A 12,177-nucleotide genomic window follows, 5' to 3' on the forward strand; every position below is an offset into this window, starting at 1 on the left:
GCACAGCGGGAGGCGGGCCACGGTAGGAGCGGTGGCGATTGCTGCCGGCCTCCCGCAAACGTCAGATAAACTGACAGAAGACCCGCCTGCTTATGTAAACAAAGCAGGCGAGTCTTCTGTCAGACAGGCAGGGAGAGATCAGAAGTTTCAGCTAAGCTGAAACCCCGATCTCTCTGTGCCTGTCACAGAACCTCCCCCCCCCCCCCCCCCCAAAAAAGTGAGCAAGCATATTTAGGCACACATTAGCCCCTTTGATCCCCCCCCCTCCAGTGTTAACCCCTTCCCTGCCAGTGTCATTTATACAGTAACCGTGCATAATATTTAGCATAGAATGCATTAAGATAAAAAAAAACTTCCAACTTATAATTCCTTTACGTGGTTAAGAACATCAAAATCTACAGCAGCAATTTATGCTGTACTTGCCTATTAGGATAGGGTAGCAACTAATTAGCCCATGAAACTTAATACAACCACTGTGTAAAAAGAAATAAAAAAAAATAGCAGTTCACCTCCTGCACATTTTTCAGGATGCAGAATAAACATGAAATTAAATATAACAGAACCTGCACTTATGCATTTTGGCAGTAATGAATACACCATATCATAAGTGAGAGCTACATTTAGACTCGGTTCACACTGGGGCGACTTGTCAGGTGACTTAGTTGCCTGACAAGTCATGCTCTATTCAATGCAATAGAACTAGGGATGCACAGAAATGAAAATTCTGGGCCGAAACCGAAAATGCAGGATGCCCTTGGCCGAAAACCGAAACTGACTTTTTTCCCCCAAATAATTTTAAAATAAATAAAATAGGGCATACACCAAAAACAGGCAGACATACACCTGTAGCTGCCACCCTGTCGCAGTATAGTGGTTAATTTAATTACCAATGGTATTTGTATTATGCAGCATGAGGAGGTTAATGTATTGCCACTGCTGGTCACTGATGAATTAGTCACCGACCAGTGGCAGTTAATTAACCCCTTTGTGCTGCATTAGTGCAACCAGTATCAGTGTTAATTAACACTGGTTGCACTGCTACTGGTTGCACCAATGCAGCACAAAGGGGTTAATTAACTGCCACTGGTCGGTCACTAAGTCATCAGTGACCAGCAGTGGCAATACATTAACCCCCTCATGCTGCATAATACAAATACCATTGGTAAGCTCGCCTCAGCGTTCCCCCCCCCCTGCCTCAGCGTCCCTCACCATCCCAATGCAATCTCCTTACTTTCACTTGGCTCCTCCTGTGTCCTTCCTTTCAAAAGACCCGCCTCTGGCCGACGGCCCGCCTCCCGGTGATGTCACTACTACTACTACTACTATGATGTGCATGAATGAACTAACACACCGGGCGGGCAGGCGAGCGGCCGCTAATAGCTGTAACTATGTGAGCACTTCACTTCCCTGTCAGCGGAGATACCCGACTGATAGGGAAGTGAAGCGCTCACATAGTTACAGCTATTGGCGGCCACTCGCCCACCCGGTGTGTTAGTTCATTCATGCACAGATCGCAGTAGTAGTGACATCACCGGGAGGCGGGCCGCCGGCCAGAGGCGGGTTTTTTGAAACCTGCGCTGCGCCCGCGGCAGCCATCTTTAGTATCGGCATATTTAACCCATTTTCGGCCGAAATGGAATAAGCCCCTTTTTGGCCGAAAATTTCGGTTGCCGAAATGTCGGTGCATCACTAAATAGAACCATTTAAATCTGAGTGATTCAAGTCGCTCCGACTTAGAAAAAGTTTCCTGCACTACTTGGGGGCCATTTTGGAGCAGCTTGCATTGACTTCTTTTAAAGAAGTGGTTTGCAAGCCATGCTGAAGTCACGCTGTACGGGGTGGCGTCAGAGTCGGGCGACTTTGAAGCCGACCCAGTGTAAACCGAGCCTTAATGCCTACAAAGCGAAATTCAGTACTTAGTGACAGGGCAAAAGCAGTATTTTGAGAGCCAAAGAGTTTAGGTTGAATACTGAGAACTCAAAAAATTCATACTGGTTTGCAGACTAAAGTGAAAAAAATGGTAGCTGCACACAACACAGTTTATTATGTTTGGATAACTGAAGTGAATATTCACAATTTATTGTGTCAACATTCTCAACTCATTTAGTAAATCAGCCTCGGTGTGTAAAAAAAACTGTATACTCTCTTCTGCAGGCAGGAAGATATACATTGCAAGATATCTAAACCCACACACAAACATTTTATATACTGAAGCTTACCAGTCCATAAAGGAGTTGTAAAGTCAGAAAGTTTTTTTATCTTAATGCATTCTTTGCATTAAGATAAACCTTCTGGGTGTAGCAGCCTGCCCAGCACCCCTTAATTTTTTACCTAAGGTCCATCTCTGTTCAGCAATGTCCACAAGTCCCTCGGCCTCCTGGGACTCCTTCTCCTGATTGGCTGAGACACAGCAGCGGCGCCATTGGCTCTGGCATCTGTCAAAGTCAGTTAGCCAATCAGGAGTGAGAGGGCGCGAGGTCCAACGTCAGATTTGTGGCTGAATGGCGACACAGAGCTGCAGCTCCGCTTGGGTGTACCCATAGCAAGCTGCTTGCTGTGGGGGCACTCGACAGGAAGGAGGGGCCAGGAGGAGCAACAAGGAACACAAAAAGAGGAGGACCCGGCTGCCCTGTGCAAAACCAACTGCACAGAGGAGGGAAGTATGTTTATTTTTTTTTATTTTTTAAAAACAACAAGATTTTACAATCACTTTAAGGCTATTTTCTAAGGGTACAGAGAAGTATCACTTGATCCTACCAGAAATACAGTACCCTCTTAACTCCCTGGTTATTAAACAAAAATCTCAAACAATGTCAGCTTTCCCAGCTATGTTCTCTGAACTACAAAGCAACAATCTGCAAATTAAATGGGGATAAGGGGAGAGGGAGGTATTTTTAACCCAGTCATGAGAGCAGCCCAGAGTGACAACGTTGCTCTTTTATAGATATAGTGGTCACTCTAAGACAAAATGTTTTACGGGTAGAGATAGGAAGGCCTGGAAGAAAAAAAAAAAAAAAAAACTGAAAAATTGGGGGAAAAACAGGATTTTTTACTTACCATAAAATCCTTTTCTCTTAAGTTCATTAACGGACGCAATTCTCTGATCCATATCAGTAGGGTTATACTGCCCCCTACAGGAGTAGGACACTAGGCAGAAAAAAAGTTCTGGCTATGCCTATGAGCAGTCCCGGAGGGTATACCCTCCTCTCTCTTCCTGCATAGGATGTCAGTTTTGTATCAAAGCAGTGTCAAAGTAACACCAACCCAACTCAAAATAGAGGGAGGGGAACTGCGTCCCGTCAATGAACTGAAGAGAAAAGGATTTTACGGGAAGTCAAAAATCCAGTTCTCTATATCGCTCATTGACGGACGCAGTTCTCTGATCTATATTAGTAGGGACATCCCAAAGCAGTGCCATAAAATGAGGGGTGGGAACAGAAAAGAACAAGTCCCCAAGGCTAAACAAAGCCAACCAGGCAACATAGGACTCAGCAGAACAAAAGATGAGGCCCACCTGAACCAAAACAGTAAACACCCTCAAGGAAGGCCAAAAGCCCTCCAGACAGCAGCCATCAAAACTTTGCGGCCAAAAGAGGCATCTGCAGATGCCAGCACATCCACCTTATAAAATTTGGTAAAGGTGTGAACAGACTACCAGGCAGCCGTCTTGCAACCTGGAGCACAGATGCCTGCCAGGCGAAAAGCCCAAGAAGCACTAGGCGCCCGAGTAGAACGCAACGAAACAGGGAAAGGTGGGACCTGACCCTTAATCGAATAAGCCTGCACCACCGTCTGTCTGACCCATCTGGAAATAGTCGCAGAAGACGCAGGCAGTCCTGTTCATGGGCCCTCCGTAAGTACAGAGAGCGAGCCTGACTCACGAAAAAGACTCAGTAGCCGCCAAGTATACCTCGAGTGCCCGAACTCTATCCAGAGTATGCAATGCACACTCCTAGGATGTGAGGGCTTAGGACACAAGATGGTAATACAATGTCCTCGTTCAAGTGAATACTAGAAACCACCTTCGGAGGGAAGGACTGATCTGGACTAAGTACCACTTGTCTCCATGAACCAATACATAGGGAAAACGGACAGAACAATGTTGCCAGTGCCGACACCCTGCGCGCAGAGTGACAGCAATCAAGAAGGCCACCTCCTGTAATAAGGTAGGCAGGGGATACCCTCAAATACCTGCAAAAGGAGGTTCTTAAAGAACCGACTGCACTAAATCAAGGTCCCCAGTTGGTGACGGAGTTCGCACCGGAAGTACCAAGTGTTTCACCCCCTGGAAGAAGTCACACACCAGGGAACTGGTGGCCAATGGCCTTTGGAAGAAAATTGCCAAAGCCGAAACCTGACCCTTGACAGTACTTAAGGCCAACTTGTGATCAACTCCCCATTGAAGGAAGCCAAGATCCGGGCCACCAAGTAAGAGCGAGGGGGAGCCCAAAGAGACTCGCACCACACAATATACCACTTTCTCGTATGGCAAAAAAAAAAATCCTAGAAGTCGCTTCCCACGCTTCAAGCAGGGTGGAAATCACTAAAGCAGACAATCCCCTGTCCTTCAGCACCTGGCTGTCAACAGCCAAACCGGCAAAGCCAGTGACCGCAGAGCCGGATGGAAGACAATAAATCCTCCCTGAGAGGAAGTCTCCAAGGAGCGCCTGCAGCTAGCCTGACCAGGTCGGCATACAAAGCTCAGCGAGGCCAGTCCGGAGCCACAAGAATGACCGTAAATCCCTTCCCCCTCGATCCTGCGAATAATTATTGGCAGCAACTTGAGTTGAGGAAAGGCACACAGCAGCTGATACTGACCCTTGGCCCATCCGTGATCACTCTTACACAACCATGTCGGCATCAGCCTTGCGCAGGTGACCATGCTAAACTTCTCAACATCAAGCACATTGAACTTAGCGGATGTTCTTGCCTATGCCAGAACCCATGGTGCCACCATCGCACCCACCAGAGGGTCCTGGGAGCGGGTCACAAACCTCTGCACTATTCAGTAGATGCAACGCCAGCAGGTCCACGTCTGGAGTGCCCCAATAAAGGCACAACCGCTGAACACCTCTGGATGAAGGGACCATTCCCCCGCATCCAAGGCCTGTCGACTGAGACAATCCGCCTGCGAATATTTCACACCTGGAAAGGGAACAGCGGAGAGAGCTGGAACGAGGCACTCTGTCCAACGAAGAATGTCTGGCACTTCCAAGGCCGCAAGGACACCCTAGGTGCCCCTTGGTGAATGAGATAAGCCACAGTCACGACGTAGTCGAAGGAATGTGCACTGGACTGCTGCAGGTGCCGATCCAGTGAACTAGGCAAAGCCGGATCGCTCTCAGCTCCAGGACATTGATCGGCAACCTGGATTCTCCAGAGACCATACTCCCAGCAGAGAACCTGCCAAGGACTCCTCCCCACCCGTACAGGCTTGCATCCGTGGTGACAATTGTCCAGTAAAAAGGGGAGGAAGGATTCTCAGATCAGGACACCCTGGTCACCTGGCTCAGCCGGATCCGAAAGTCCAGAGAGTTTGGATTCTAGTCCCATTCGAGAAGGATTGCCTTCTGGAAGATCCTCGAAAGGGATTGAGCGAAAAGGACCGACTTGAAAGACGACACCAACAGCCCTAGAAAAAGACGGATCGAAACTCGATCTTGCAACTGGACAGCATGACTTCCTGAACCCAGCTGCCTGGGATCCGGGCAAGCTGCAGGTCCAAAAACCGGCAAGGATGTCCCGACCCCATAGATGGGTGAGGATGCACCTTCAGGCACAGTAGGCCTAGTCCGCAGGTCTGGAAAAAAACGATCTCTTGTTCGCCAGACCAGGGTCATTTGGAACCACCGAGGAAGTCTTGAAGGACTTTGCCACGATGACTGTCCCCGAGGGACGAAGAAACTGTTTGTGAGCCAACAAGGAGGGACCCCATCTGCGACGAAGGCCATTACCCTTGTTAGTCTGTGAAAGAAAGGCACTCTACCCCCCGTGAGACCCTTATATAATGTCATCCAGGGCAGCGCAAAACAGGCGATAACCCCCCCCCCCCCCCCAGACAACCACCGCCAAAACAGACAGGTGACCCATATAAAGGAGCCGTGTCCAGCGCAGCATTGCAAACAAAATTGCAGCCCTTGCGCCAGCTGGTCCAACAGCTGTACCAGAGACTCCCCAAAAAGGTAGCGTCTAGCAGCTGCTTAGACACTCCAGGGGAATGTCTCAGATGGTAACATCCTACATGTGCATGCTAGCAAAATAAGCTGCTCCAGATGGCAGGCGAGTGCCAGATGCTACCTGAGCCCCAGGAGCAGCCATCACTGCGTCCTCCCAATTGCTGGGTGTCACACACCGAAACAACCAGTGCATTCACCAGCGCCTGTATCATGCGCGGCAGGGGAGGTAGAAATGTCACAACAGGACAGAGGGAAAACCAAGAGTTTTAGGGTCCGAACACCCCAGGGAGGGGGCCCGCGTCCGCCACAAAATTCGCCAGGGAAGCGGGGAGGGAACATTTTCTCACCATACCAGGAACACCGGCGGGCACCATCTCCTGACAGGACCCCAAAACACTGAAGTGGGGGGGGCTGTCGGCCAAATAGGAATGCTGCAACATAAGCCTAGACCCTGTCGTGTGCGTCCTCGCGAGACGTTTAACTCGCGGGGCCAGTCCCCATCCAGTCCCAATCCAGTGGGACTATGTCGCGGCCGACCCAGCACAGAGCTAAGGCCTGCACGCGCTCACTGGCCAGACTGGGGTGACCACTAGATATAGAGATCCAGCCCGTCGCCCAGCCCGGCATAGTTGAAGATCTCACAGGAAAATACTACATTAAAAAAAATACTTTTATGCCAGGACCAAAGATCCCAGCAAGGAACTAGGTCCTTACTTCTGACTAGGCAGAATAAACCTGAAATCCTATGCAGAAAGAGAGGGGGTGTACCCCTCCGGGACTGCCCATAGGCGTAGCCGGAACTTTTTTCCTGCCTAGTGTCCTACTAGTGTAGGGGGCAATATAACCCTAATGATATGGATCAGAGAACTGCGTCCATCAATGAAGGATAGAGAAACAACTTTTTTTTTCCTCCATTTTTTTTTTTTTAAGCCGATTTGTTTTTATTCCGTTAAAATTGAAAAAGAAATGTGGGGAATACGGTATGTTCTTTTTCAAGTAAAGCTGTACTTCTCAAAGCAGTTCTCAAACGAGAGAAATATGCATTTCTGCCACTAGGGGGCTATCCAAGGGAAAAGCGAATTTATTTTTCATGTGGATACAATATGATGTTTCTGTCATCTCAGGCCTTAATTGACAGGTGGGAGATTAATTTTGTCTAACAAATATGGTTATCTTTTTAACCTTTAAATGATTCCTATTATTGTTCTTGACCATCATAGGATAAGACTTACTTATAGTCTGATCAGTAAATTGTTGTAAAATGAGCAATATATGCTTCTGGATCAGCATTGTCAATAACTGAAAAAGCACATTGGAAGGAAGCATTTAAATTATGAGGGAAAGGGAGGAGGTTACCTGTTCTCATGTATGGCTAAAATATTCTCAACATATACACATATACAGTCCTTGTTATTCTATTTGTAATAAAAAATTAAATTTTAAAAAGCAAGTTTAGTTTATTTATTAAATAAGCTGCACTTTTATTTCAAACATAATACTTGTATGTACACTGCATACAAGTATATATACTTTAAGGACTACAAATTATGCCTAGTATATACATTGAAATAACAGACTGGCAATTGTGCTCTATATATTATACACAGGTCAGGCCGTGGAATGCTTAACCACTTTCACACCTAAAGCTGGATACATACTATACAACTTTTGTTGTTTGATTTGCTTTAGAATTACGTTCAACTATGTATACTATTGGATAAAAACTGAAAGTGTTCAGGTTTGACCTCATATTATATGGTTTTGGTAAATCTAAAGGAAAAAATCTGTAGACAATTGTATAGTGTGTGTGTCCAGCTTAAGGGTAAAACAAATCTAACTACCTAAGTTTAATATTTCAACTTTGACATGTATTAGTAAAACTGTACATATCTTCACAACTACTTAGCGTATCTAGATGGGTTATGCATTTTTTTTCCAGTACAAATTGGGCTTTCTTTTGGTGCTAAAAAGGTAATGGATATCTCTTCTAATTCTACCCAAAATTTGCTCTTTCGGTCTCACAGCACATAAGGGAAGTATGCATATTTGTGGCACGAAAAAAAGCCCACTTCCATGAGGTATTAAGGGGTTAACATTATTCAATATCTGTCACCAATGCTACAAAACAAGATTAGACTGGAAAGTATAATGCCCAACAGTTTTGTGCACATACATGATATATAAAATCAAAGCAGCTTATTTTTTTCAATGTATCCAAGAATGGGGCACTGGGAACCCACAGCCATTAGAAGAATGCAGGAAGACAGTGCTGGAATCTGTGGACTGGTAAGTACTACATTTTTTATAAAGTCAGCAGCTACAGTATATGTACCTGCTGACTATTCATTTTTAAACATCCTGGTGAAATTCCTCTTTAGAAATGAGGTTAAACAAGTACAGAACATAGCTGATTTTCTTCCTACCGTATTACAAGGGAAACAATCGTCATGAAATTATTGTAATAATCTTGACAAAATAGAAGCGCACTGTAATCTAACAAAGAAAAAAAACACACACACACACACACACACACACACAACACAGGAATCCACCCCTGAACTCCTGAGTAGAAAAGTTAATACAGATTTTTACCAATCATGAAGAAAAAGCGGCTTATACTACAAGAGTCAGTTATTTGCCTTTTCTTCATAATGGAGGGGAAGAAAACGGAGGCTACGCTATCTGCGGCACAGCTCGCAGCAGGGAGTCCGGTGCGTACCTGTTCACTGTTTCAGGTCTAAATTAGGTCAGAATTTTTGCCTGAATTCAGACCTGAAACAGAGCCAAAGAAGCACGGGACCCTTCTGCAGTGCCTTCCATGGCCGCCCCAGAGATGTGGGAATTTACATGGACTGTATGTAAATGCAGATATCCAGCCATTACCAAAACTGTATGGGTTTCTTAGATATGAAAAGGAAAAATACAGTTTCTGACACCGCAGCTGTGCTGTCATGTGATCCCCTGTGCTGGCCGGCCTTGAGAGAAGGGGGAGGGGCTGAGGTTCCCCTCTGTAACGTCTGCCAGCCAGCAGAGGGGAATCTCCAGCCCTCCTACTTCTCTTCCTAGATGGAGGCTGGCAGCACAGGGGATCACATTCTGACATAGCTGCGGTGTCAGAAATTTTATCTTTTTCATATCTAACAAACACATACAGTTTAGGTAATGGCTGGATATCTGCATTACATATATTGAAATGCGCTGCATTTCGCAGCAGAATTGAGGGTGGAGGGGTGGGGAGAAAACGCTCTCATGCAGACAGGAAGGGAGGGAGGGAGAGACTGTCAGAAGAGAGACAAGGGCTGCAGATGACAGACACGTAACCTGACCACGGTATTAAGGGCTCATTAGCCATGATTATCGTGGTCAGCAGAGGCAGGGGAACACAGGAACTGGCAGGATCAACAAGGTTTATTACCCATTAGGATAAGAAGAATTGCACAGCACAAACACTGTGCTGTTATTCACCACTTAAAAAGGAACAGGATCTTAGTTTTTTTCTTTTTGGGTTAACAAACACTTTAAGAGCCGGTCACACTCATCACATATCCAATAGGCTTAAGTGTGAACCCAGCCTTAATGAGGCGCAGGGTTCTGTTGACAGCAAACTAGCCATGATACTATGTAATTGCTAAAACAAGTTTTTATTAGGTATTAACCACTTGATTACAGTTTGAAGATACGTTTGGTTTCACTTTTATTTGGTGTTATAAATATATAACAGAGCCCTTTGTAAACAATATGCATTAAGACACATCTACTTATGAATAACGCGGTAAAGTTAGTTTGGTGTACCTTGGGGCATTCTCCTCCGGATGTCTCTGTGTGCTGTTCTGAGGCAGCTTTGGCTGCACACTCTGCGGCCAGCTTAAGTTCTGATGCAATATTATGAATGAAGTGCAATCCTGAAGATCCAGCGCCCCGTGGGCTGGCAGGACAAGAGTTGGGCACACTAGAAGTGGAGAAACAAGAATAAGCCAAAAAAAAAAAAAAATAGCAAATAGCAAAAAGTTTCCCATTACATTTCATATAAAACATAAAAGTAAGCTACAACTTTAATTTCTTTTTTTTTTTTTGTTTAAGGGCCCATTTGCACTGCACTGGAACAGTTAAGTGTGTGGGCAGCTATCAGTTTCGGCTGCAGTGAGTTAAGGGTTTTAATGCTTCACACAGTTCCTTTTCTGTCAACTTTATTTGAAGTGTTGTGTTACTGTGGGGTGACACGTGGGGTCTACTTGTGTGCTACGATAACATTTAGCATGTCTGCATTTCATTGCACTTCACTTTACCACATTCTCCAGGCTGCTTTGCAGTGTGAACAAGGAACAAAATAAAACAATTGTGCCCTAGCAGTGACTGGTGTTCTTCTCGCACAGAAAAACACCAGTTACCACATGTGTGAACAGACCCTAAAAGTTTATAAAAAACTGAATTTTTGTAAAATCTTACCTGTAAAATTCCTTTCTCTGAGTCCTCCGACAGTCGCCGCCTCTTCATATTCGTCACATATGGGGTATTAGACTTTGCTCCGAAGGAGTAGCTAGGCAACAGAATATGTTAACAATAAAGCTTTAACATATCCCACCCTCAAGGGGTGGTCCCCTCAGTCAATACCCTCCTACTTCCTGCAACCATATCTCAGTTTTAGTGGAATAGCAGTAGAGTATACATTCAAACCCCAAAAGAGGGGCGGGGGCGGCGACTGTCGGAGGACTCAGAGAAAGGAATTTTACAGGTAAGATTTTACAAAAATTCCGTTTTCTCTTACGTCCTCCGACAGTCGCCGCCTCTTCATATTCGTCACATATGGGGACGTCCCAAAGCAGTGCAAACATGAGGGGTGGGAAACGCATCCGCGCCGAAAGGCAACGCAGTCTCCACAGCAAAGAAAGGAACCTTACCAAAGGAAGGAAACCAGCTGGGCAACAGCAAAAATAAGTGCTCAACAGGAGCAACAACCCAGGAAAAGACAAAAAAACCAGGGGATACAAAAAACTATCCCAACAGTCAGGAGTCCCCAACAAGGGACCCTATGGAACAGCCGCACTAAGAACCTTGCGGCCAAAGGAAGCATCCGCCGATGCCTGAACATCTACTTTGTAGAATTTTGTGAAAGTGTGCACGGTCGACCACAAGAATCACCGTGCTGCGTTCCGAGTGTAACCTGCGAAGGAACCTGGACAGCAACTGAATCGGTGGAAACGCGTACATCAGCCTGTACTGATGCCACGGGGCCACTAACGCGTCCGACGCGTCTGCCCGAGGGTCGCGCGTCCTTGCCACGAACCTCTTCACCTTGTAGTTGAGGCGAGACGCGAACAGGTCCACATCTGGAAGACCCCACTTCGCGCACAACATCTGGAAGACAGCCGGGTGGAGAGACCATTCCCCCTGATCCAGGGTCTGGCGACTCAGATAGTCCGCCTGCCAGTTCTCCACTCCCGGAATGTGAACCGCCGTTATCGCCGGGACATGAGTCTCGGCCCAAGACAGAATGTCGGCCACTTCTCGAGCCGCTCGGGCACTCCTGGTGCCCCCTTGGTGGTTGATGTAGGCCACCGCCGTGGCATTGTCCGTCTGCACCCGAACCGGGCAGCCCTGCAGCCGGTCCGTCCAGCGATGAAGGCAGAGCCTTATCGCACGCAATTCCAGAATGTTGATCGGGAGGGAAGACTCCCCCTCCGACCAGGTCCCCTGGGCGGACAGAACGCCCAGAACACCACCCCAGCCCGACAGGCTGGCATCCGTGGTGATTATCGTCCACGAGATCGGACGAAACGACTTGCCCCCGGACACCAACGGGGACTGGAGCCACCACAGAAGGTTTTCCCTGGTGCGATGACTCAACGAGATCTGAAGATCCAGTGATTGAGGTCGCCCGTCCCACTTGGACAGGATCTCCGCTTGGAGACCCCGCGTGTGAAACTGCGCGAAAGGAATCGCCTCGAAGGCCGAGACCATCAATCCCAGACATCTCATACACGTCCGCAGAGACGAGTGTGGA

At 46.9% G+C, this 12,177-nt stretch overlaps 1 protein-coding gene and 1 long non-coding RNA gene across 3 annotated transcripts in view; one reads left to right on the top strand and one right to left on the bottom strand.

The window, feature by feature from the left end:
* Positions 1–12,177, bottom strand: part of FOXK1 (forkhead box K1) — a 210,820-nt gene that overhangs the window by 129,140 nt on the left and 69,503 nt on the right. For both annotated transcript variants that reach the window (XM_082261198.1, XM_082261197.1), the window contains exon 3: positions 9,969–10,125. In XM_082261198.1, coding sequence (XP_082117324.1) covers positions 9,969–10,125 — 157 coding nt within the window. The remainder of the gene's footprint in view (positions 1–9,968; positions 10,126–12,177) is intronic.
* Positions 267–12,177, top strand: part of LOC309558193 — a 1,089,490-nt gene continuing 1,077,579 nt past the window's right edge. The window contains exon 1 of the long non-coding RNA XR_014225413.1: positions 267–304. This is a non-coding gene — a long non-coding RNA (uncharacterized lncRNA). The remainder of the gene's footprint in view (positions 305–12,177) is intronic.

Source organism: Pelophylax lessonae (genome assembly GCF_965119305.1).
Source record: "Pelophylax lessonae genome assembly, chromosome: 6".
Classification (NCBI taxonomy): domain Eukaryota; kingdom Metazoa; phylum Chordata; class Amphibia; order Anura; family Ranidae; genus Pelophylax; species Pelophylax lessonae.